This window comes from Emys orbicularis, chromosome 8 (genome assembly GCF_028017835.1).
Source record: "Emys orbicularis isolate rEmyOrb1 chromosome 8, rEmyOrb1.hap1, whole genome shotgun sequence".
NCBI classification, from domain to species: Eukaryota; Metazoa; Chordata; order Testudines; family Emydidae; genus Emys; species Emys orbicularis.
Window position 1 is genome coordinate 63215667 of NC_088690.1, and position 27583 is coordinate 63243249.

Below are 27583 nucleotides of genomic sequence, written 5' to 3' on the forward strand. Positions count from 1 at the left end.
ATGGATCTCTTAACGTTTCCCAGATATAATCCCAATGACATCATAACTCACATCCGCAATCAGATCCTAACAGGATCCGAAGCTAAAAACCTCTCCAAAAATGACTTGTTTCCAAATCCCAAGGTAAGAATGCTCTGGAAACAGAGTAGCTTTCTGCTGGAGGACAATGTAAATATACTAGTGTATTCAGGATTTGACCCCATAACACTTATTTGCAAAAGTAGTCCCACTGGCGGTAAAAATATTCACATGAGGAAATATTACAGATGTGCTCTGCCATTTTACAGGTGCATGCGAGCAGACAGCCCCCTGCATCTGCATGCAATTTAATGATTAGGACACTGGAACCCATAACTTTGTTTTATAAAATTGGGAAACCTGCTTTACTAGACCATCCTCTGGATAACAGACTTAGCCTAATGATAGTGAATGCCATTGTCTGTTGATTTAATTGCTGTTAGTAACAGTTCTGCCTTAAAGACCATGCATTTAGCTAGGGTCAAGGTGCTTAGCCAAATTTTCAGTAGATGTGAAATTTGAAGCTCTGGTATTACAGTACAGAAGTTGCAGAATTCAAATAATGGAATGCACTGAATATCTGAATTTCTGTGTATTTACACATTGTAGTTTAATTCATTAAGGCTTAGATTTTAACTCTCCTTAACTGGGGTCAATAGACCATCCATTGGGATATCTCAGGGAATTCTGCTGCACATGAGTTGATGTCTTAGGTGATTACCTGAAGACCTGAATGGTCTTCCTGTTTAATCTGTAGCCAGATCTTTTGTTTTAAATGTACTTAATTTATATAGATCCTTCTCCCCTGCAATTGTTTGGGAGTTTATTAATGGCATGAGATTAAGTCTTAATTTCCAGTCTAAATGAAAAACTCAATATTTTATATGCTTTCTTAATTATTCCCCCATTCACAATAGGAGTTTGCTGTTACATTTTTATTTAAAATCACTGCCTTTGTGTGATAGACTTTTCAAGATTTTTGGTGTCACTCAAGTTTGAAAATTCTCCAAGTGAAGCTGACCTAATCATAATTGTTGATTACAAATAGGTAATTAAAAACTATCAGTGTAAATACACTGATTAAAGTTACAATTGACCAGTCTGGTTATTGCCTGTTAAAGTTGCATCACGAGATGTTGCATTACAACATCTCCATGATGCAACATGAGTACTGGGATGTGATTTGTCATTGACTTCATGAAAAAATGAAATGGCTCTTCATTTGTTAAAGGCAGAGTACTACTTGTTTGTGATATATTCTGTGTGCTATAAATAACAAGGAAGACTAAATAGTAATTTACAGAGAGGAAGCTCATCAATAAGAGTCACTTGGTATTAGTGTACTTGTAATTACTGCAATTAAATGTTCTTTCTCTCCTTCTTGTAGCCTGAGGTATTGCACATGATCTTCATGAGAACCTTGCAGAATGTGTATGGAATCCGTCTGGAGCACTTCTACATGGTGTGTATACAGTGTTGGGGGGGAGAAGAAAGTGAAACTCAATTTCCAGAATTATGCAAATTAACATTTATTAAAGCACTGGGTTTTTGAATTTTTAAATTATCTGATCCTTTTTTATTAGAGCATAAGCTTTCGTGGGCTACAACCCACTTCTTCGGATGCATATAGAGTGAAACATATATTGAGGAGATATATATATATATACACACACACACAGAGAGCATGAACAGTTGGGAGTTGTCTTACCAACTCTGAGAGGCCAATTAAGTAAGAGAAAAAAAACTTTTGAAGTGATAATCAAGATAGCTCAGTACAGACAGTTTGATAAGAAGCAAGTGTGAAAATACTTACAAGGGGAGATAGATTCAATGTTTGTAATGGCTCAGCCATTCCCAGTCCTTATTTAATCCTGAGTTGATTGTGTCTAGTTTGCATATCAATTCCAGCTCAGCAGTCTCTCAAGTACTCCTGTTCTTTTTGCGGATACAGACTAACACGGCTGCTACTCTGAAACCTGATCCTTTTAGCACTTTATGTAGCTGAATGTTATTTTGAAAGTCCTGTAGTATTTTGCATTTAATCCACAGCATTTAGTTAACGGATAATTTCAGGTATAATACAGTTAGAAATACTGGATACTGTTATTTCCCCAGTCTGCTGTATTTTGGGTTTAACCTTTCTTTCACAAGACAAAGTAAATATAAAAAGTACTTTAAAAATACCACTAAAAATAGAATTGAGGACAAACCAGTCAATGAAATGGACAGCCTGGGCAAACTAAAAACTGATTCCTCATTAATTTAACAATGTATATTGGTTTCTGTCTCCAAAATGTTAGAATAATAACTAATCCCTAACAGCCCTGTGGATAAATAAGTACTAGCCACATCTCTCGCATGGGCAAACTGAGGTACAAAAGTTGTAACTTGCCAACGTCAAGGGAAGTCTGAAAGAGCCGTGAATAATGTAAGGATTCCTGGCTTCCAGAAACTTTGGTTTCAGGGCAAAACTCCAAAAATTAGCCTCTGCAGAATGTGCACAATGCATTTTTCAGTGACCACAGAATGTCACCTTGAGTCACCCAGGTACTGTGACAAGACTGCCTGGAAACTTTGCTTCAGCAGAGCCCTAGACTTGCTGCCTACTTTTTTAGGCACGTTAGTTTGGCATGTATCAGAAGGGTAGCCGTGTTAGTCTGGATCCGTAAAAAGCAACAGAGTCCTGGAAATGTCTACTACATGCATCCGACGAAGTGGGCATTTACCCACGAAAGCTTATGCTCTAATACATCTGTTAGTCTTAAAGGTGCCACAGGACTCTCTGTTGCTAGTTTGGCATGTGCTGATCTGATATTCTTAACTAACACTGAATAACTTCTTCAGTATAATGTCCTCCCTTCCCACCAGGGGCAATGGGTGCCATGCTTTAGCTGAGATAAATCCAGAGCAACTGAGATCAGTTTGGGGAGGATCAGAGCTGTAGTCTGAGCCCCAGATATGTGCAAAAAAAGTAAGAGGAACAAAATGATTTTGTGAAATGTGTTTTTTGGGGGTAGGGCTGTTTCTTGGGAGCCACTTGCTCAAACGACACCAACTTGGCTCACGGACTTCACTCAGCACCCCCATGAGGCATAGCAAATTTCAAAACAATCTGAGTCAGCATGTGGCTTTTTAGAGCACTTAGAATAGTCTACCTTCAAACAGAAAGCAACACTCAGTCTTTAATTATAGTGGAGTTGGTGCTATGCTATAATATACTTGAATGAGTGCATTAAAATGTAATGCAGGTGTGTAAAAGAATACTATAACATTACATGGCAGCACAGGAATCCAGACCCACATTGTTTTGAGGGGGTAAACCAACAATTTCCTTACTAATTATCAGCTTGTGCTATTATCTAATGCTCAATTCTAGTCTGAAATATGGCAAGGCATCATAAATCCATTATTGCACTTGAACATTCACACCTGTTTTAGCCTGTGATGTTACTTCACCATAGCCTTAGTTAACTGTATTTCTTTGATTCCGTCTAAAGGATTCAGTGGGCCAGGCGATTATTTTTTTTTTTTTTAGTTAGGATGCTGTATTTTTATATTGTGTGAACAAACCATTCTTGTTTCCAGGTGGTATTGACTAGGCAAGCACCTTCCAATGTTTTCACTTAGCAGCTGTTTGAGAAGCCCCCTCCTGGAAACACCAACCTTCCCACTCTGCCCAGTCTTCAACTACTTGGTTCTCAAAACATTATTCTGTGAGCCACCAGGACAGGGATCCACAGGCTGCAGTTTGGGAACCACTAACTTGCCTTTGCCTTGAAGTTTAGTGATAGTTTCCCACCCATGTTTATCACCTCTGAGTGACTTTCCCATAAAAAAAACCCCTAGTATTTGCCCCATATGAATACTCCTTGTAATCGTCTTATTTATTGACTCTTGTGTTTAGATGCCGGTCAATGTTGACATAATGTATCCACAGATTGTTGAAGGCTTCCTACCTATTTGTAACTTGTATATTAATATGTGAGTACAACAAATGGATTTTTTCATACAGTTCATTCATTATTTGATTGTAGTTTAATTAATTTTATGTGATTGGGGTCTGTGCAATTGTGGTGGCCCTTCAACTTGTTGAGCTTGTGTGAAATAAAATTTAGCAGACTAACAAGAGGCAGCTTAAAGCAGCTAACAGTTTAGTAGACTAAGAATCTCTGCTGCCAGCTGCTTTTTATCCAAATGTGTGAGATAGCTTTCATGCTTTAGGATTGTGAGACTGAGGTTTAGATCAACAATAAACAATGGCAAGTTGGTGAGCATGCAGTTGAATTGGGAATAGCTTGAAGCAGTTCACCGAGGCCCGTGGCAGAGGCTAATCATGAGATATGGAGGAGGATCTTCGAGTAGCTGTTACATAAGCCTGAAGTATCACTCCAGTTATGTCTACCATTGTTAGAGGCACTGCTCTAACAGGCACTGCTCTATTCAATGTGTGGTGGAATAATTGACATTGGGCAGGTTGACTTATAAGTTTCATATTAGACCACTCCTATTTCTTTTTCTGTTTCTGTTTAGTGTCCACTAAAATGCTCTACATTTAGGTGTCCTGTGAAAAGTAACTTAAAAAAAAATCCTTATGCAAGGCACTGTAACAACTCAGGATCTATAATACTAGTTTGTGAATGCAGTACTATTAAAATGCTATTTGTGGGTTTATTCAGCCATGTCTGATCACCATTGTGTACAGTACCAGGATACATTCAGATTCTACTATTGTGGGAGCACACCCATGTACTCTAGATTTATATAGGGCAAAAGTAATGTAGTGGCCATTTGAAGTAGGCTTGTTCACAGAACTAATAACATTCAGTATCTTTTTTTTTTTTTCTTCTCTCCTTCCCACAGGGAGCGTTTTCTTCCAGTCTGCCGTATTAATGACTTTCAGATTGCAGATGTCATAAATCCAAGTAAGCAAGCTTTTGTTAACCCATCCATGTTCCCACATGCTCATGTGATGCCTGGGCCATTTCTATGAAATATCTTTGAAGACTCTTGGGTTTTATTTTTTACACTGCAGTAGACAATTGTGGTGTAGTGGAACCAGCAGCTGCCTACTTTTGAATCTCGTGGTATGGCCTCCAGAGAAGACCAGTTCATTAAATAGTTCTTACAATGCTTTAGCCCAGGGGTAGGCAACCTATGGCACAGGTGCCAAAGGCGGCACGCGAGCTGATTTTCAGTGGCACTCACACTGCCCGGGTCCTGGCCACCAGTCCGGGGGGCTCTGCATTTTAATTTAATTTTAAATGAAGCTTCTTAAACATTTTAAAAATCTTATTTACTTTACATACAACAATAGTTTAGTTATATATTATAGAAAGACCTTCTAAAATGTTAAAATGTATTACTGGCACGTGAAACCTTAAATTAGAGTGAATAAATGAAGACTCGGCACACCACTTCTGAAAGGTTGCCGACCCCTGCTTTAGCTAATCCAGTTAATACTGATTAGCTAATAAATCTCAGCTCTATTACAAAACATTACAGTTCTGTCTTGCTACTAGGTTAGATAGTAATCTTATGTTTTCCAGTAGTTTTGCAATATATGGTGGTTATAATTACTCTTAAAAAGTAGAAATAGTTATGAGTAGGTGACAGGACTGGAACTCGATAATGTGGATTTCCTGGGGGAAATATTTCTATAGAAAACACTTGTATTTCCTCCTTTCTTCCACTCTCTTGCCAACACACTGTTGCAGTTCTGGTGTGGCACAGGCCATTCAGGAAAGACTTTGTTAAATTTGCTAAAGAAATTTCTTTAAGTTGATTTCTGCATCTTCCTGTTTTCCTGCCAAAGCATTTGAGGTTGGCCAGGGGTGTCCTTGTTCTCTATTCCAAAATTCAATTTGAATTGAGCTGGGACAAGAAGGGCCTTCTTAGTTCAGGGACCTAGCTGTGGATTCTCTTTGAATATGTCTGCTGGAGTCCTTGTGTAGCTGTCTTCAGGGTTTAGTACAAGGTTTTTCTGTTTGGGTTGCCGACTTTTTTTTACCTCCCTTCTTTCTTTTTATCAGATTTTTTTTTTTTGTACTGACATTAGTCAGTGCTCAGTGTTTTCAGGGGAACAGCTGTTTTTCTGAGACGTTATGCCCAGTTTGTAATTTATTTTTGGATTGTATAAGGTCCTTGACAATGCATCTGGGTGCATCATAAATTCATGGCTTGGTGCAGTTGTTTGTACAAACAAATTAAATCTTTTCCAAATACTGGTAAGGTAATAGCTATAAGTCTTGGGTTTGTTTAATTTTTTCAGAGATTGACCTAACTTAATCATATCAATTTAAGTACATTTCATGACTGAGGAAGATTTGTTCCTTTCTAAAACATACTTGGTTCAGTAATAGATATCTCTTAAAATACACCCCCCTCGCCCCCAAACTGGCACTGAAGTTCTGTAAGAAATTCTCTTTTAAGCCAATATGGGTAAATTGACCTCCTAACTTTCCTTGGAGCATAGTACGTTTGTAATACTAAAATATCCAGAGCTATCTTTAACATGGTACTTTTCTTCATTCAGTCTTTGCCTCTGTTTAGCTGTTTGAGTTTTGCTGTACTCAAGTTTTCCAATTATGGGCCATATAGAGACCAAAACATTCGTTCTTTGCTATTCCTCTCTTTTAGAAGCAAAGCGGACAGCTCGTTTCTTGAGTGGCATTCTTAACTTTATTCACTTCCAAGAATCACGTCGTGAGATCTACATGGAATTCCAGTGGGCATATGTAAGATTATGTATAGTTTGTAAAAAAACAGCTCAGATAAGACCATCAAAAATATAATTAATTACACTGCTCTACAGCCAAAATGCTTCTGAAATAAATGTAGTCAAACTTTACTAATTCTGGGTCACTGAGAATGAAAATGATGCTTAAAATTGTTGATTGGCTCTAGTTTTCAAGATATGCTATTTACGGTCAGTATATACGACCCTTGACTTGGGAATGGCGGAGGATAAGTGAGTTATAAAGGGAAGGGATCTCAATTTAAACCAGAAATGACTAAAATACATCTTTGACTGGATCTATGAATAAATCTATGACTGGGTTTGGACAGTACTTGCTTTTTAGGCAAAACAATGAATGATGCAATCTGAAGCTGGTATTGCGTCATACATGATATGAATTGCATCATGTTATTCCTAGAAGTCATGGATGATGCAATCATAACGAAGCTTACATCACTCTGCTGAACAAATTGCCCTATATCAGCTCTAGAAATCATACAGTGTCGTGCTCTCTTATTTGTCAGTGTTTGATTTTGCAAAGGGACACATTTCTGTTTAGCCAAAGTGAGCAGAGATGCCTCGTACTTGTGTGAACAGTGCAGATAACTTCTGCTATGTTTGTGGTGAAGTGACTTTTGCATCACAAAAGCACAGTATAACCACTATGGTTAAGAAAACCTATCACCTTTATTTTGGCTGCAAAATTGGAGATCAGGACAAGAGGTGGGCCCCACACATATGCTGCAACACTTGTGCAACAAATCTTCGCCAGTGGTTGAACAGGAAAAGGAAATCTATGCCTTTTGCAGTGCCAATGATTTGGAGAGAGCCAACAGATCATACCAGCAATTGTTACTTCTGCATGGTGCCTCCAGTTGGGAAAGGAGTGTCAAAGAAGAAAAAGTGGACTGTGCATTATCCAAACATTCCATCAGCTATACGCCCAGTACCCCCCGGAGAAGGACTGCCGGTTCCTGATGCACCAGAATCATTCTCACTTGAGTCAGACGAGGAAGAGGATGAAACTTCTGGTCCTGAACCATCAATGTCACAGGACCCACATTTTCTCCCATCCTCCTCCTCTGAACCACACCTCATAACACAAGGTGAACTGAATGACCTTGTCAGGGATTTGGAACTACCCAAGAGTAAGGCAGAGCTGTTGGGCTCCAGACTACAGCAGTGGAATCTCCTGGCAGGTGATGTTAGGGTTTCCATGTTCCGTGACCGTCCAAAGGATCTTGTCCCATTCTTCTTCATGGAAGGTGATCTTGTAGCCTGCAACAACATCGATGGTGTGATGGCAGCCCTCAACATCGTTCACGATCCAGATGAGTGGAGACTGTTCATTGATTCATCGAAGACGAGTCTTAAAGCTGTTTTACTGCATAATGGCAATGTTTTGCCATCAATTCCAGTTGGTCATGCAGTCCATATGAAGGAAACCTATGACAACATGAAACAACTTTTGAGGTGCATAAACTATGACCAACATCAGTGGCAGCTTTGTGGAGATTTGAAGGTTGTTGCTCTCTTGCTTGGTCTGCAGACTGGATACACAAAGTACTGCTGTTTTCTCTGCGAATGGGATAGTCGTGCAAGAGATTCCCACTACATCAAGAAAGATTGGCCACTCCGACAGTCATTGGAGCCTGGGAGGAAAAGTGTTCAGCATCCACCACTTGTTGAATCAAGGAAGATTTTGTTACCACCCTTACACATCAAGCTGGGTCTGATGAAGAACTTTGTCAAGGCCATTGACAAAACACAAGCAGCTTTCAAGTACCTCTGTGGAAAATTTCCAAGGTTAAGTGAAGCTAAGATAAAGGAAGGTGTCTTTGTTGGTCCTCAGATTCGTGAACTTCTTCGAGATGATGCATTTGACCATGCACTGCGTGGCAAGGAAAAGACGGCATGGAAAGCCTTCCAGTTAGTGGCAATAAATTTTCTGGGAAACAACAAGGCAGACAACTACAGGTTGTTGGTGGAAAACCTCCTCAAGGCATACAAAAGCCTTGGTTGCAACATGTCACTAAAGATACCTAGGTCAGAGTGCAAAAAATGTTTTTTTCCACCGAACTGCGGAGCAGTGAGCGACGAGCACAGCGAGCGATTTCACCAGGACATTGCAACAATGGAGAAACGCTATCAGGGCAAATGGAGCCCATCAATGCTTGCAGACTATTGCTGGACAGTGACAAGAGATGCTCCATTTAATGAATACAAGAGACAAGCTAAGAAGCGCCAAGTAGACACTGAATAGGACTAAACTATGTACATAATAGTTTTTTGCCTTTTGTTTCATAATAAATTTTATTTATATAATCCTTTTGCTGATTTTTAAAGTGTTCCATAAACAGGACAGGTGAAATATTATCATGTAAAGCAACCATAAACACATGAAAAGACCTAGGTTTACAATTTATGATTAAAACTCTACTATCTACACAATATACATAGACACAAAATGTAAAAACTTAAATATCTTAAACAGTAGGCAATCAGTTGTTTTAATTGTCATATTTGAATTCAGCACATCAAAATACATAATAAATAGCACATTTTATCTCTGAAGCAGACGACTTCTCAAAAACTGTAGACCAGTGTTATTTATATCTGGAAGTTTAGAGGCTTAAGTACTGTTTGGGAAATTACACTAGCTTGCCATGTGTTACCCCTTTTTTCAAAGGGGCTGTAACAACTTTTTGTCTTTCTGTAAGACAGATCTTGAAGAGGAGAAAAAAAAAAAAATTTCAGGTGACTCCTGCCTATGCATTAGGGAAAACATTTAAGTGTTTACGGGGTAGGAAAGAGTCTTAATTTTTTCCAGCTGTTGGAAAGGCAGGTACCAGCTGAATACAGGCAAGTCTTATTGTGCCATTGAGCTATAGGCTCTGATCAAACACGAGGCACTGGTAAATAGTTTCAGAAACACTTCGGTGTGGTACTCTGAGGAAACATGTCAATTCTTATTTTCATCTAACTTCAGGCCATTTAAGCATGCCTCAGTGTCTGGAAGAAATAAACAGCTGTATAAAGGACAAGCTGGGTCAGTTAGTCTAGGAAAGACAGTAGTGGTGATTGGAGGAAGGGGAAGTTAGGAATTTGCCTATTCTCTTATCTCACCGCTGAATCAATGTTTTAGACCACATATTGTGATGGAAGGCTGTTACACTGTTTCGTGTTGGATGATCTGGTTTGGATGATGCACGCTTTGATCACTTCCAGGTAGAGTACTCTACCTGCTATACCTGGCATTGAATCTGACCAGTACATGGAAAATTCAGCTGGTGAAGCACACAGTTCTCTGCATCCTAGCCAACAAAACCTGACTAGTGCTCCATGAACTCGTCTGGTTTCTCTTTTATTTCCAATTTGAATTGGAAGTGGGAGTGCTAACCTATGAAGCCACAACTGGTTAGAGCCCATCTGTTATAGAGACTGCCTTGTCGGCAATATTTTGACAATTGCACTCTACAGGGATGATGCAGCTGGTGATACCCAGGATAAGACTTGGGCAGTTAAGGCAAGAAGCTTTCAGCTAATGGAACTTGAGTATGTAACTTAATGCCAGAGAAGATCAGATTGAGTCCAAACCTAACCACGTTCAGATAAAAAACTAAGACCCACCTTTTCAATAAAGCCTTCGCCTAATAATGGTTTCCAAAAAACCATGGTGTAGAAATAAAAGGGGAGCACCTTTCTGCTCAAGACTTGGTTATTTCTAATATGCTTGCTGCCTTGGGAGCTAAGATAAAGTACATGAACTGTGTATAGCTTTTCTGCTGATTCTGATATACATCCAGGATTTCATCACTTACCTACAGGATCTTTGGCTCTTGAAAGGCACAGGATAGAAGTAACAAACATTGGTGACGGACCCTTGCTAAATATGTGGAACAGTAACTTTAAAAGTCACATTTCTTACAGGGCAGAATAGGGGTTTCTGTAGGCATAGGAGCCCATTCTGTGACAGTATCTTAAAGAACACCAGTTGCCACATAACTGCAGTTTGTTATAATCAGTATATGGATATAGCCATCCCTGTAACTTGGTATGAACTAGACCACCTGTCTATCAATGTGCTTGTTGTTTTTCCTGTTGCACATTAAATTTAGTATTTGCCTATTTCTGGAAATAAACATGCATATTGGAATCTTTAAAATATGGGCTTCAGTACAGGGTAATTGTCAAGTCAGTTTTTAGGCCTAGCAACTGGAGCCCCCCTCTAGTATCTCGTGAAATATTCAAGCACAGGGAGCAAAGACTTGGACACTTGGAAAACTTTCACTTTGAGGAGAGTGTGAGAGGTAACAGTCACTAAGGAGAAAACTATGAAGCTAGAACTACAGACCAGTAATTACCAAGTACAGACCAAGAACTACCACTAATTATCTCAACTGGGCAGGTTAGCAGTACAAACAAATTATGAAATGCACATGGATTGTAGGACCAACCTGGTTGTGTGAGGAACATGTAGGTTGATTATAAATCTGCTTGTTCTCCCATATAATGTAAACTAATCACTAAAATACCTTAAACTTAATTTTCAGAAATCAGCTCTGGAAAAAATACAGCAACTGCAGACAGCAAATCAGGAGGCAGCAGTGAAGCTAGAGAAACTTGAGTGAGTACGGGGTCTGTGCATTTTGCAGTTATAACACACATGCACGTGACATCTAACTGGGAATATTAAGCTGTTGTCTTAGAACAGAAGCAATGTGGCTGTTGACTGACTTTTCTAAATCAACTGAGGCATTATATGGCCTCATCAGTGTTTGAGAATCTTCCATCTATTTTAAAGATAAAAGTAACCATCTTTCTTCCTTCCTTGGTTAAGTTGTTTTTCTGTGTAAAGCAACTGAGGGGAAAGTTAAAAGATGAGTTTGCATTTAATTCTGAAATTGATGAGGCAGGTGATCATTTCTTATTTCCATAGTTGGTCCAGCTCCTGTGAAAGGTCTGTCTCCTGAGCTGATCAACCTTCTTCTGTTGGTCAAATGTTTCATAGCTGTGGAGAGACGGCGGGACTCTTTTGTGCCTAGTGCCAATCCTATGGGCGTTTGATTAGCTAGCCCATAACTATAATTCAGGCAAATATAAAACTTTTCCCATGGCATCTTTCTCTGTTTGCTGGTGGTTGCTCTTTGAGTAGTTTCCCTAAGAGGTTATGGGAGTTACTTTCAATGCCCTTGTGGGTCATATTCAGAGTTACAGATTTGATATTCTGAGCGTCTTGTTAGAATTGATTGTGGGAGATAGTGACTTTAGAAACATAGTACCATTTTATTAGAATGAAAGAATGCTGTGTTTGAGAGCATATATTCAGTGAATATAGTTTAAAGTACTTTAAAGTCCTTTTCAGAACTTAGGGTTCATGGTGGATAACCAGCTAAATGTGACCTCCCAGGCTGATGGTCAGTATGACTGTTGGATATATAAGCAGAGGAATATTGAATAGGAAGTGGCATTCTATGTATAACCTTTGCATTAATGAGACCATTACTACACTAGTGTCCATTTCTCATGTCCACACTTCAAAATGGATGTAGAAAAGAGTTATAAGAATGATTCAAGGTCTGGAAAATATGCCTTAGACTGAGCTTATGTTCTGTCACTGTATTTAGCTTAATTAAGAGAAGCTAAAGAGGCGACTCGATCATGGTCTAAAGGTATCTGGATGGGGAGAAGATGGCTAATAGAGGGCTCTTTAATTATGCCTTTGCCTGCTTGACCAGATCAATAGCTAGAACCTGAAACTAGACAAATTTATACTAGAAATAAGGTGCACATTTCTAGTAGTGAGGGCAATTAACCATTGGGACAAGTAACTGAGTTGGATGTGTGGTGGATTCTAAATCACTTGAAGTTTTTAAATAACTATACAGATGCTCTAGCTCAACCACAAGCTACAGACTTGCTACCGGAATTACAGGGTGTAATTCTGTGGCCCATGTGTTTTCAGGAGGCCAGATTAGGTGATCACAGTGGTCCTTTCTGTTGTTAAATCTGTGAATCTATTAATAAAAATGAAAACCAAAATGTAGTATAACAAGTAGCTGTTTGAAAAATAGGAGACAAAGGATAGGAATAAATGGTCCATTTTTACAATGTAGAGAGGTGACCAGCAGAGTGCCCCAAGGATCTGTACTCGGACCTGTTGTTCACTGTTCACCCCCTTTTCCAGATGATTAATAAATGTTAAAGTGGCAAAGTTTTCAGATGATTCAAAACTATTCAAGAGGTTAAGTTCAAAGCCGACTGCGGGGGAGTTAGAGGGATCTCACAAAACTGGTGACTGGGCAACAGTAAGGCAGATGAAATTCAACATTAAATGCAAAGTAATGTATACTGGAAAAAATAATGCCAACTATAAATCTACACTGATGGGTTCTAAATTAGCTGTTATCACATAAGATCTTAGTCACAGTGAAAATTTCTGGTTGCCCCATCTAAAAAAGGATATAGTGGAACTGGAAAACATTCAGAGAATGGCAACAAAGATTGTCACAGGTATGGAACAGCTTCCATATGAGGAGAGACTAAAAAGATTGGGTCTGATAATCTTAGAAAAGAAATGGCTAAGGGGATTATAATAGAGGTCTATAAAATCTTGAATGGTGAGGAAAAAGTGAATAAGAAGTGTTGTTTACCCTTTCATACAACACACAAACCAGGGGTCACCTGTTGAAAGTAATAGGCAGCAGGCTTAACACAGCAAGAGGAAGTACTTTTTCTCACAGTGCACAACTAAGGCCTGGTCCACCCTAACCCCCCACTTCGAACTAAGATACGCAAGTTCGAACTTACCGCGGGTCCAGATGCGGCAGGCAGGCTCCCCCGTTGACTCCGCGTACTCCTCTCGCGGAGCAGGAGTACCGGCGTTGATGGCGAGCACTTCCGGGATCGATTTATCGCGTCTAGACAAGACGCGATAAATCAATCCCAGAAGATCGATTGCTTACCGCCGGACCCGGAGGTAAGTATAGACGTACCCTAAGCTGTGGAACTCATTGCCATGCGATCTTCTGATTACCAAAAGTATAACTGGGTTCAAAGGAGAACTGGATAAGTTCTTGGAGCATAGTTCCATTAATGGCTATTAGACAAGATGGTCAGGGAAGCAATCCCATGCTCAGGGTCACCCTAACCCTTTGACTACCAGAAGTCGTCAGAGGAAGATGGGTGCATTCCTCCATAATTGCCCTGTTCTGTACACTCCCCCGGAAGCTCTGTCACTGTTGGAGACAGGATACTGGGCAAGATGGACCATGGTCTGACCCAGTATGGCAGCTTTTACAGTAGTGTGTAAAGTTGCCAGTCCTGCCTCCATTTACCTTCTGTACTAATAGTTATATTGTATACATTAGTATGTGCTGCTTGTATTATCTGAACCAGGGTCAGCTTTTCTCTCAAACTGCAGCATGCAGAGGAAGTGGAGCCACATCAAAGCGCCTGCTCTGCAGCTGCACTGTCTGGTAGCTCTTGGTGAACACTACTGGAGGAGTGAGCACTGCGGGACCAGCTAGCAGTATATGCAGCTGCTCACCTTAAAGGGAACTATGCTACTTACCTACCTCACAGGAGATGTTGAGGGTTAATTAGGCTAGTATTTGCAAAGCACCATAGAAAAGCTAAATAGTTGTCCTGCATCAAGTTTAGTGTTATGTTCTGTATCTTTAAGACTTTGTCAAGTTTTACTTCTTTGTCTAGTGTTACTTCTCTGCTCTTGATTTCTCATTCTTTTTGCTCCCTTGTCTTACTCACTCCCTTTGCATATTTAAGCAAGTCTGCACTCCTGTTCCATGGACTTTCCCTCTCCTCCAGCCCTCCGTTAGCTTTCACCCTGTCAGATGGGGCTCCCTCATGCCCATTCCTTTGGCAGAGTACTCAAGTTTATCATCACTATACTTTGTCACCGTTATGGACTGCAGGTCAGTTTTTCTCTCTCTGGGATGTCCCACCAGTGACTTGCTCTACTACCAGTCACCAGTTCCAAATTCAGGTTGTTCTAACTAAAAGTATGTTAAAGATGGAAGATCCTATTTTAAATATGCCCCAGACTAATATTTCTAGTGTCTTAGTTACAATTACACAACTACTTCTGACTCCCTGCATGGGGTTAGCTGCCTCCTTTACTTACGTTTTCCGGCCCATTCTCATCAGTCCAGCCAGGGCCGGCTCCGGCGTTTTTGCTGCCCCAAGCGGCGGGGGGGAAAAGAAGCCGCGATCAGCGGCACTTCGGTAGCTCTACCACCGCCGCTTCATTCTTCGGCAGCAATTTTGCGGCAGGTCCTTCCCTCCGAGAGGCACTGAGGGACTTGCCGCCGAAGAGCTGGACGTGCCGCCCCTTTCCGTTGGCCGCCCCAGTCACCTGCTTGCTGCGCTGGTGTCTGGAGCGGGCCCTGAGTCCAGCTCCCCACCTCTGTGTGCCACTGTCTTTTTTTTTTTTTTTTTTTTTCTCCCTTATCCATAGCCACTTCTTGTTCTTTTCTAATTTCCAAGACCATTTGGAAAACTAAGGAGTTTTCCAGTACCCAAGAATTGCTCTCAGTACACACTGGGAGAGTCTCCTGTCTGATGTTAGCCCTGTGCTTTAACTCTACAACTTTAAGCTATATTGCTACAAAAATATTACATTTTATAATTCAAATATCTAGATAGATCAATGTGTTATAGTATCATTCTCTCACTCTTGTTTTTGCACTTTCTTCCGTGTTTCCTCTTAAACTTACAGCTCTCACTCCTTATGCTCCCTCTTTACTTAAATCACTCCTTAAATCATACTGTAGCTATGAAATCTTTCAACAATAACCCACCAAAGCAAGATTAAAAAGAAAATTGTGAGATTAGGTCTTCAACTGGTCACCCAGGTCACTGTCTGTAGCTGATCCTAAGACCCTTTGAGGCAGGAAAAGTGTCTTTCTGTCTGTACTACACAGCCCTGAGCTCACTGACACTTGGCGTGCACTAACAAGATCAAACATCATATCTTTGTGTTTAGCACGATTCCAGTAGAGCAGAAAGCAGAGTTCAAGCAGCTGTCTGATGATATTCAAGAACTGCAGCAAGTACTAAACCAGGACTATCGTCAAAAAACGGTATGCCCTATTTATATGCATCTCTGAAGTTTTGTCACAAAGTACAGCTACTATGACTTCTGATTGTGGGCATTTATTACTTCTTTGGATTTATCCCATGAAAATTTGAGGGGAGATTTGATTAAAACTAAAAGCAAAGTCAAAATATTTAAGGTATTTACGTCTATCCTGGTCTGAGTCCTATGGTACTCCCTAGCATTAACTTGTGCTGGTACCTATGAGGGAATGAAGCTAACAGCTGGGTCCATAGGGATCAGAAGCAGTGTGTGAAATATAGTCTGTTTTTCATTACAGAAACACATTGCTTGTGTGAGGAACTGAGATCTGGTGCATTATAATGAATATTGTGAGACTGTTTCTCCATTTAATTTTGTGTTGCTGCCTACTTGAACTGAAAGGGTTAAGTCAAACCAGAGCTGGGGATTGGCCAGGGCAGGAAATAGGGACTTAAGGGTATGTCTGCAATGGAGTCTGAGGTGTGATGGCAGCTCAGGTAGATGTACCCATACTAGTTTTACCTGTGTTAGCATGGCTAAAAATAGCAGCGTAGATGTGGCGGCAAGGGCTGTACAAGCACACCAAGGGCCCTTGTTATCTGTTCAAACCTGTGCTGCTGCATCTGCTCTGCTTTTTTAGCAATGCTAGCACAGGTGTGTTTACCCAAGCTGCAATTACTCCTTCAATTGCAGTGTAGACACCCTAAGAGATAAGACAGCAGCAGGTACACGCCTTCAAAGCAGCTAAGAGTACCATGGGGCTATCACTGGGACATGCTAAAGATCAAAAGACCCTGACTGGTTAAAAGATGCCCCTAATAGAAAGGGAGGGGGAAAGTGGTCAGCATGCCCACATGGATGGTGGGGGGAAGAAATAGGAACTGCAGGCAGGTATGTTCTCGCTAAGCAGGGCCTAAGCATCTAGGCCGGGAGTAGTTAAAAGGCAAGATCCATGTAGTTAGGTCTCCCTTTTTGTTGTTTGTAACCCATCATGTTTCTGAAACCTGTGTTGTTAATTTTCAGCAATACTGTTTGAGAAGGCTGTGTGGCCTCTGTGCATAAATCAATGGTAACCACTCCCAGATGCATCAACAGCAAGGTCCAAACCCCAGCTGGACTTGCTGAAGTAGTCATGGTTGGTACCCAGGGGGCTATAACACAGGTCCTCGTCTAAGAGTGGGTGAACTGTGGAATTCCACCCAAAGCCTGATACCTGTGGGGTGCATGTGCTGAGACCCTGAGAAGGGATAGCTGTGCAGGTAGCTGGTAACTGCTTTTTTCAGTAGTCTCTTCTCTGTAGTAAAAGTTCAAACATAAAACCAGAAGCCTTACTAATAATTCTCCTCTTTTTAACTGTCAAACAATTATTCTCTTCATTAGACAGCCTTGCAAGAAGTGACTTCCCAAAAGAAAGCAGAAGTTGCAGAGAGAACCCGAAGTCTGGTAAGTATAACTCAATTTAAATGGGATTTGAACAGTCGCCTGCAGTAAGTGATGGAGCTTCTTTTAATATAGCATCAGATTTTTCTGCCTGACTTCTGCTAGCTATGTGCAGTGTGAATGGTTCAGATAATGAAACTTGGTTGCATTTTAAAAACCACTTCTATATTTGTATTTCATGGAAACTTGCATGATAAGAATAGTTTGGTTTTGATATATCTGGGACTCCAGCTCTTGTAACTAAGGTTTCTAACTCCAGGTCTAAACATAATTTTTGTATTAGTATAGCTATTTCAGTTAAGGATGAGACTTTTATATACCAAAATAATTACCCCAGTACAGACCCTAATGTGGATGCAGTTATATTGGAATAATGGTGCTAATATCCATATAGCTTATTCCCTTTCTTTTACAGCAATAGCTATACTGGTATAAGCATCTTTATACTGGTATAACTTTGCCCACACAAGAGGTTTTGTAACATTTCAACTGTACTAGAATAGTAAAAGCTGTATAACTTTTGTTTGTAGCCAAGGCCTAAACACTTCCATTCCAAACGTCTATTTTCACCTTTCAGGCTGAAATTTTCCAGGCTTGGTCTCTGCCTGTAAGTGATACTTTGGGCAAGCTGAGTTGAAAGATTTCAGCCTTTTGAGTGTGAAGAGTGCAGGGGAGGGGAGGAGGCTATAAAAAAACAAAATCTTACAACTTAGTTAACTGCTGTAATAATGCTGACAGAGATGGAGATGTAAAGTTGAAATTTGGCACAGAAGAAGCCCTCATGGAAAAGTCCCTTTAAGCATTTGAAAATTGGGTTTTAACTTAATCAAATTATGAGCCTTTGAAAATTTTACTTTATATATGCATAATGCAGTTGGTATGATGCCCATTTTGTATGTTGCACATCAGATGAAGCTGGGCTCCTTCTTACTGATCCTGTAAGGTGCTTGGGATATATTATTCCCGTTGTGCCTTGCCTCCATCTTTCTTCTTTGGAAAGAAAAATATGTAGGTGTTAAGTATATCTGGTCCTAAATCAGAAAAGATAATGGTTGTGTAAGTATGCAAGGTGGAAATATTGCTAGTATCTAAAGTTGTAGAACAGCTTTATATTGCACTGTATTAAAGAAATAAATGATCCCATAACTAAAGACTATATTGTTTCATGCAAATAAAAGCATAGAGTTAAGGCTGAATATGCTACCTTTGGAAATTCCTGATTTGAATGCCTAACTATAGAACTGTGACACCCTTTTAAAGTATCAGAGGGGTAGCCGTGTTAGTCTGGATCTGTAAAAGCAGCAAAGAGTCCTGTGGCACCTTATAGACTAACAGACATATTGGAGCATGAGCTTTCGTGGGTGAATACCCACTTCGTCATGCATCCGACTCTTTGCTCCTTTTAAAGTAGTTAGTTCTTGATGGAATAGCTATATCACCTTTAAGTCTTCAAAGAATGTGAAAACACTCTAGAATGAGTGGGGGAAACGGGGCATCCCCTAAATTCTTGGCAGTAGTCCTTACTTCCTTAGATATTACCTATTGTACAGAGAGGGAGAATATTGGCCAGGACTAGAACTGGACAAATGGAGGGAAAAAATTATGAATATTCTTGTGAATACAGCTGGCTGTTTAGCTCTACTGGTATTTGTGACCTCTTATTCATTAATATTTGGGTAGTGAATTTCATTGGCAAGAATGTTTGCAGCAAGCATGAGTGCAGCAAAAATAACATGCAGTCACGTAACTCAAAATTGTACCATAATGCACATACAACAGGGAGCAGAACTTTGGCATTTGCTGGCCTGAGTGCTTTGCTTGGCAACTGTAACATTCTTAAGAGAATTTAATAGAATTTTGGTTTTTAAAAGAAAAATACTAAAACAAAAATGTTATGATGTAGAACAACTTGCGAGATAGCAGTAAAATGCTGTTCTGCACAAGATGTTCAATGCAGAACCCTGCCTCACTGAACGTCTCTTCTCCCTTCTACTTAAAGCATCAAAAGACAAATAATCACTTACAGCATTATTAAAATTGAGATATCAATGACACACTTTAATTGTCTTGCTAATTAGAATCAGCTAAAAGTGACAATGGCTACTTTGAAAGAAGAACAAGAGCAACTGAAATCAAAAATTGTAGAGTCTCCAGAGGAACTGAAGAATTACAAAGAACATATGAAGGAGACTGTCCAGAAACTCAAGAAAACCAAGGTGAGTCTTGATCACTGTACTATGGCTGCTTTGTACTTATTACAGTCTATTAAATTCCCTCTGTGATGGGCAAGACATGAGTAATGATGAGTCTGTCTTCTGGCATAATATCGAGATCTGCTTGTGCATATCTTTTAAAAAAGATTAGCAATAGGTGACTAGCAGGGAGTTTAAGAATTTAGTTTATAATGAAAGAAAACAAAGACATCTGATATTTGGAGAACACCTCCTTTAAACATGGGATCACAAGAAGTGCTATTGATGATTGTTCCATCTGTAATACTAAACTTAGGCCTGGTCTACACTAACCCCCCAATTCGAACTAAGGTACGTCGACTTCAGCTACGTTATTCACGTAGCTGAAGTCGACTTACCTTAGTTCGAACTTACCGCGGTCCAGACGCGGCAGGCAGGCTCCCCCGTCGACTCCGCGTACTCCTCGCGCCGAGCAGGATTACCGGAGTCGACGGCGAGCACTTCTGGGTTCGATTTATCGCGTCCAGACAAGACGCGATAAATCGAACCCAGAAGTTTGATTGCCTGCCGCCGAACCAGCGCGGTAAGTATAGACAAGCCCTTAGAAATGTTGGGTCCCTTGAGCCTGTCCAGCTGACTGCATCCACCATCCTGACACTACCACATATGGCTGGTACTCTTTTGACACCTCTTCCCAGGCGCTGGCCTCTAGACCATGTGCTCCAGGGTTACCTCTGTTCTCACTCAGTAGTTCTGAATCTGGAGGGTTGCTTTCTTCTCTCTGGGAACACTTTATCCCAAAATAACAATCTAATTCCAAAATCGTCTGACATAGGTTCACTCCAGTTAAAATAGAGGAAGTTAATCAAAAGGAAGCAGATAATTTAAGGTACACAATCAACTTGAAATCTTAGTAAGCTGCAAAAAAAGCAATAGTAGCTTCAGGAACTAAGCATCCCTGAGTCCCCTTTCCAATGTTTGGTTTTCTAATTGCTTGTTTGTATTCTTAATGTTTCACTCCTGATGTGTGAAGACTCATGACAAACAAGAGGAAACTAAATGGCAATTCAGGGGCAACATTGGAACCTGCCCCTCCCCCCCTCTAGATATATAATCTGTGAAATGCACAAACTAAATAGGAGAAAAATACAGGAAAATGTTCCTCTAACTTCTTCAGTTATATACCTATCTTTTTAGTTACCTGTAAAAATAGTAGGCAGAGAAAGTTTAGACCGTATATATTTAAGTACAAATCTTACAGTCATGAAGTTCATGTTTGGCTGACATAAGAACATAAGAAAGGCCATACCGGGTCAGACCAAAGGTCCATCTAGCCCAGTATCCTGTCTGCCGACAGTGGCCAATGCCAGGTGCCCCAGAGGGAGTGAACCTAACAGGCAATGATCAAGTGATCTCTCTCCTGCCATCCATCTCCACCCTCTGACAGACAGAGGCTAGGGACACCATTCCTTACCCGTCCTGGCTAATAGCCATTAATGGACTTAACCACCATGAATTTATCCAGTTCTCTTTTAAACTCTGTTATAGTCCTAGCCTTCGCAACCCCCTCAGGTAAGGAGTTCCACAAGTTGACTGTGCGCTGCGTGAAGAAGAACTTCCTTCTATTTGTTTTAAACCTGCTGCCTATTAATTTCATTTGATGACCCCTAGTTCTTGTATTATGGGAATAAGTAAATAACTTTTCCTTATCCACTTTCTCCACATCACTCATGATTTTCTATACCTCTATCATATCCCCCCTTAGTCTCCTCTTTTCCAAGCTGAAGAGAACTATCCACGATGACTCCAAGATCTTTTTCCTGACTTGTTGTAGCTAAATTAGCCCCTATCATATTGTATGTCTCATGAGCAGACTGATTCATCTATGCTTCAGTGAAGTTCACAACTTTGTCTTCAGATTTCTCTCCCTGTTTATACAGTTTGTTTTTGAGGTGTGAAGTTATTACCATCTGACTCTAATCAAACATCCCTGTGTAATGTTATTTGAGACTGAACATAATTGCACTTCTACTGACATAGAATTTTCCATTGTATAACTTGCATTCTCTTCCCCAACAGGCATTGTAGCACATTGAATAAATAAATTTACTTCCTTATATCTGAAGGTTTGGTTGAGTACAGCACCTAGGTGTCATCCCTGCCTTTCCAAACCAATGGCTTTTTCCTATGATGCATAATCTTGTTGGCAAACTCAAAATTTACTTCCTTTTAGCAACAATTTTGAAGTTACTTGATTTCTTTAATTCCAGTTTACAACCAGACTTTGAAGGATTAGTTACAAGAGCAAGTATGCATTACTGCAGAACATAATAGAAATCACATTTCACTAATTTCTTTAAGTAAATAGCTTTTTCTTGGTTTTTTTGTAAAGCAAGAGGTTATTGAGAAGTATGAAGGTTATCGAGACCTAGTTGAGATTCTGCCATCATGTCAATTGGAGGTGCAATTATACCAAAAGAAAATGCAAAGCCAAGGAGCAAATGTGGAGAGAATGGCCAATATCTCATCAGAGGTTTGTATTATGTACTTGTGTGTCCCCCCCTCTAACTGCATGTAAGAAATAAATTGCTCTCAATTAAGTACTGGGTTTTAATTTCATGCAAGTGCTGCTCCCTGTTGCTCTATTTTTTTGCTTAGGATATGAATCTGAAAAAACAAACCACTATTCAACAGTACAAGTGATATTTGCTAAAGTGGAATCTATTTCAAAGCAAATCATGCTGCCTTCCAGCACCTAGACATAACAGCCAATACCGTATCTATTTTCTTAATCATAATCTTCCATTTCAATAGTTCCTGTTATCCCAAAGGATCCGAAGCTGCTTCAAAACTATTTATAAGCAGCACCATCAAAATGTAGCTACTGTTGGGGTTGAGTACAGTAACTTCCCATAGCACACATAGGTAGGAGGGAAAATTTTGATTTTAAGGTCACAAGGACAAACTCCTGTAAATTTGTTGCCATCTTTAATAGTGGAAGAACTTATTACCCATAGAAACATAAGCCAAAATAGCATGTACCGTCTTCTCTTTTTCTAGAGGGTTATTTGTTTGGAGGAGGGAAGTTTGAATTTTAAACTGTTCTTCATATGGGAAAAGTGGAAGCCAAAAGGAGGAAATATCATTGTTCCCAAAATGATCATTTTAACAAGCACCTTAATTTTATCAGTATTACCAACCAATTTTTTATTGGACAATTTTTTTTGTCATGATATATGGTACCTATGTAATTTACTGTAGTATATTGCAGTAATTACTGGAAATCTAAGTGATGTGATCCACCAAGCCTGACCTGTTAAATATTTACAAAGTATGTTAACTGTTGGATTTCTAGGAAGAATTAACTGGGTTTTCAGACTATCAAAATGAGAATGAGCAAAGTTCTATTTTGGCAAATATCCAATAGAGGGACATTGCATTTCTTTGATTTTATAGAATTGCTTTTCAGTCTTTCTTTCAAAATAATGTAGGTCAGAAATCTTGAGGACCAGATTGAGAATGGACAGATAGAGTTGAAGAATGCCGCGACAGATGAAATGTCCTTAAAGAGACTGGTCAACGCTAAGCGCGAGAAGCTGTCTACGGCTGAAATAAGAATAAAGAAGAAACATGAGGACGTTGAGCAGTACAAGCGCACAGTATTTGAGTATGGATGAGTTGGCATTTCTGCCTGGCGCTACTTTATCTGACGTACACTTAGAAAAAAATTCACATCCCTGATACAAACATGTAACAAGTAGTATAGATGGAAATGGTAGTGATGGGGGATAGTTCTGTGAAGACCAGTAATGCTGTAGGCAAGCACTTGGGGACTCGGATCAATAATTGCAATGTGAGTTGACAGCAACTCTTTCAGTGGATTGCTAATTCAATTTATAATGCTTAGCCTTGATTTTTTTTATCTTTTTAAAGAAAATGTCACACTGGGATAATTTTCCAACTCATCAGACTTCAACAAAGCCCCATTTGCCTTTCATGAATTTTTCATAATTTCCCTTGCCACTTTTGCTCATTATCAAAGCCATTCAAGACCCACAGGGAAATAGGGTCTTGTATCTCAGGGGGGTATTATCCTGATGTGACACGTCTAAAACAAAAGGAAAAGTGTCATTTGATCAAAGCTTCCCAGCTCATCTTCCTTCCTACGTGATGCTGCAGGCGCGTTGTAAGGCTGGGCTTGGAACATCACAATCCTTTTCATGATGGCAGACTGTAATATTGTAAACACAGGGCTATAATTTTACTATAAGACCTAGGAGGAGCTGGCCCGTGATGATAATTTAAACACCAGTCTTCAATAGTGTCAAAGGGGGTACGGAACATTACTGGCCAAGTGAACGGAGTGTTGTTTAGGAAGCATCTTCATTTAGATGGGGAAAGTTAACGGAGTGCTCTGGTCCTACTTAAGGGTTCTGCTCTCTGCACAAAGCTGGGCCAAGAATTTGTGTCAGATCCCCCTGATTTCTGTCACTCCTCTATTAAATTTTGAAGTAACTTAAAGTAAATGGAGGTTTTAATTAAATCAAAAATGAAGGCAGCACAATATAGAATTGTTTGCTTTTGATATTAAATGCTCTTCTAAATTTTTAGTGTAGCTGTAGAGTTTTGCATTAACACATAATTGCCTTGTAGATGTTTCCTGTGTTTTGACAATTATGGGCTTTAGCAGTGAAGGGGAGGGAGGTGGCTTTGGGTTTTAGCATCCAGGAGAGCGGAAGGATTTTTGGTGGTGAGCAGGAAAATGCATCTTTTCTTTTCCTTTGTGTGTAGGAGCAGAGATGACAAAACTATTTGTTAAGCTTGAATGTCTTGTCCCATCTGACAGCAAGCAGCTGCCTACTGCCCCCACAGTGGGGTGGGTCTTCCCTGTACAGTTCTGGGTCCTGGGGGATGCTGGGGAGGGGTGGCACTGGCTGGGCCCATTTTACTTCCCCTCCTACTCCCCCCCCAGTGCATCTCCAAGAGCTAGAGACTTAATACTTTAAAACTTATTTTGTGCAGCACAGCTTTGTGGTTGGTTGAATTCTATGGCCAGTTCCACAGGTAGAGAATGGTACAAAATACACAGGTCTAGACCTAATAGCACTTTCAATTAGTGATGGTGGAACTTCAGTGCAAAACCTAGCTATATTCTGTCCTGAAGTATTTTTTGAAAACAAACTATCCAAATCCTTTTTCAGACCCTGCATTGTCAGACAGCTAATCTTTAAACTGTTTTGAAGCATAATACTAGCTAATTCTCACATCTCCGTGATATGGATTAGTATTAACCACATTTTAAAGATGGAGAGACTGAGACCCAGTAAAAGTTGAGATCATGTAGGAATTCTGTGGCTGAGCTGGCCTTTGAACTCAAGATTCCAGTCCCACTACACCATGCTGCCTCTAGAGTGGAGGTTCTCAAACTGGGGGGCACAAAATGTATTCTGCAGGGGCATGAGAAGCTTTGGGAGAGTGGGTGACCAGTTCTGAAGGCAGCGATGCCGCCAGCAGCAGTGGAGAAGTAAGGGTGGCAATGCCATCCCATGCCACCTTTACTTCTGCACTGCTGCTGGCGGTGGGGCAGCCTTCAGAGCTGGGCACCCGGCCAGCAGCCACTGCTTTCCACTCTGCCTTCAGAGCTGGGCAGAGGTATATGTACTTCGGTGGCGTGTGTGTGTGTGTTTGCAGATGACTACAGACCCAAAGAATGGGGGCAGGATCAAATAAGTTTGAGAACCACTGCTAGAGTATGATGAATGCATCACTCAACAGTAGAAAAACACTTAGGGCCAGATTCTCAGCCGGTTTAAATTAGTGTAGCTGCATTGAAGTCAATTGGGCAATTTCTGTTTGACAAGTTATGTTAACTCCTTTGAGTTTTGTTTCTTGATGCTATATAGCTCTAGGATTTAAGAATGAGTCAACTTTTCTGATGTCCGTGTGATGGAGATAAATTGTACACCTAGACGGATAAATGTTACTTATCCCACAAATGCAACTTTTCCTTCACTCTTGCAAATAACTGTTCTAATTGTAACTTAGAAAATCACTTTCCTTGACATTCATATCCAGTGTGAAATCCATCTTGGTGTTTATATTTAATTTGCGCTGAGGTGATTGGTTCAGCACGAACTATTTCATACCTTCTTGCTTTAGGTATTGTAACAGAGTTCAGGAGAAGAGAGGGGCTGTCTATGAGAAGGTGACGGCGATTCACAAGGAAATCCAGCAAGTCAGATTAAAAGTCCAGCAGCTGAACGAGAACACTGAAAAGGAAAAAATGAAAGCACAAGTAAGCAGGAATTCTTCTCTATTAAGTACTGGGGAGGAGAGCTGGGCAAAACTCTTTTATTTGCCAAAAAATGCAGTTTCAGCTGACCAGAAACTTTGTGAATTTGACATAAATTTGCCAAATAGTTTCACCCCCCCCCCAAAAAACCTCCTCTTCCCCTCCAAAACCCCTTTGGCACTTAGGCAATATTAACAAACCAGGATGGGAAGGTGATGGTTCTTTCAGAACTTTAGCTCGGTACTTAGGGCACTCACCTGAGCTGTGGAAGACCTAGGCTGAATTCCCTTCGCTGCCTGATGTGGAAAAGGGATTTGTATTTGGGTCTCCCACATTGTAGGAGTGAACCCTCGCCATTAGGCTATGGAATATTCTGGTGAGAACGTCTGTCTCTCCTGTTGAATCTGTTCCACTTCTTATAAATAGTCATAGGAGCAAGAACTTGAATGTGGTTATACCAAATCCTTGGGGAGTACCTTAACCATCAGGCCATAGTCAGTCTTACTCTTTTCTTGGCCCAATGACTATAAATGGACATTCATAGTGGCAATTCATAGTGATGACAAAAGTTTTAAGGCGGGCCTGACCACCTCTTCCTCCAGCCCTTTAAAAATGCCTGTAATCAAATGTTTTGGGTTGAATGACTTGTTTTGTTCAATCTAAAATGGATTTTTTTGTTTAGTCTAAATTTTTTCAGTTTTGGATTTGGTTCAACCTGAACTAATTTGTTAAGTAGCTCTGATATAACTAGCCAGCTCCTGTGCCTACCCCTTCCCCCCAACACATGCACTCTTCCCTCAGCAGACTTGATGTCTGCAGCAGATTTGATGTCCTGCTGTATGCCAGCTAAAGTCCATATGAGCTAGGCTCTTCTCAGGTGACCCTTAGGGCTGGTCTACCCTGGGGGGCGGGTGTCGATCTAAGATATGCAACTTCAGCTACAAGAATAGTGTAGCTGAAGTCGACGTATCTTAGATCGAATTAAAATTACTTATTTAGTGTCCTTGCAGCGCGCCGCGGCTCCCCCGTCGACTTTGCTTCCATCTCTCGCTGAGCTGGAGTTCAGCAGTCTACGGGAGAGCGGTCGGGGATCGATTTATCACATCTACACTACATGTGATAAATTGATCCCCAATAGATTGATCTCTACCCGCCGATCGGGCGGGTAGTGTAGACGTACCTTTAGATAGTCTGTGGGATGGAGGAGAAGAGGACGCTTTGGGGCTATGAAGCAACGCATTTGGACTTCATAATACTGCATGAGAGCCCCAATTGTGTGGATAATAGGCGGTCTGCTGAATCAGTGCTCTCCTCTGAACCTTACAAGGATCAGCGGGCTTGGGAAGGGGAGAGGACTGCATTGTTGCAGGGGGGAATTCCCCTCCTGTGGCCCTTCTGTGGTGTGCAGGTCTTGTGGTCAGGGGAGCCAGGCAAAGCTGAAAGGTGAGTGTAGGATAGCCTGATTCCTCTGAATTTTAGGAGATGGCAGTTCCCATCACCCTCCCGTCCCTGTGCTCATCTGCTCTACCTTTCCCCTCCTGTTCCATGGATACTCCTGAGCAGCACTGAGCGCAGCTCTGATTCACCCAAAATCTGCCCTGCTGTCTCTTAAATCCTCTGTAAGGCATCAGGATTAACACTGCTGATGGGAGAACCTCATTGACTGACTAATTTTCTCACCTTAGGAGATCTATCTTAACCTGAGGGCTGGCTTGGAGAAATACCATGAAGCTCTGGCAAAGATAGCAGAGAGCTATGCAGCCTCACGAGATGAAAAAACTGCTGAACTAAAGAGGAGAATGCTTTGA

General features: G+C 40.6%; 1 protein-coding gene across 1 annotated transcript; it reads left to right on the plus strand.

Moving 5' to 3' along the window:
* Positions 1-27583, plus strand: NUF2 (NUF2 component of NDC80 kinetochore complex). Its single transcript, XM_065409828.1, has 13 exons — positions 1-123; positions 1406-1480; positions 3923-3999; positions 4879-4940; positions 6655-6752; positions 11308-11381; positions 15759-15855; positions 17232-17294; positions 19370-19507; positions 21876-22016; positions 22975-23150; positions 25643-25778; positions 27461-27583. Exons 1-13 carry the CDS (start codon positions 1-3, stop codon positions 27581-27583), a joined length of 1383 nt encoding a protein of 460 aa, XP_065265900.1.

Excerpts from the sequence above, each read along its gene's own strand:
- NUF2 (XM_065409828.1), top strand. The coding sequence starts at position 1 with ATGGATCTCTTAACGTTTCCCAGATATAATCCCAATGACATCATAACT. Across the intron at positions 124-1,405 it reads ACTTGTTTCCAAATCCCAAG|CCTGAGGTATTGCACATGAT; the intron begins GTAAGAATGCTC and ends TCCTTCTTGTAG. Across the intron at positions 11,382-15,758 it reads GTGAAGCTAGAGAAACTTGA|CACGATTCCAGTAGAGCAGA; the intron begins GTGAGTACGGGG and ends CTTTGTGTTTAG.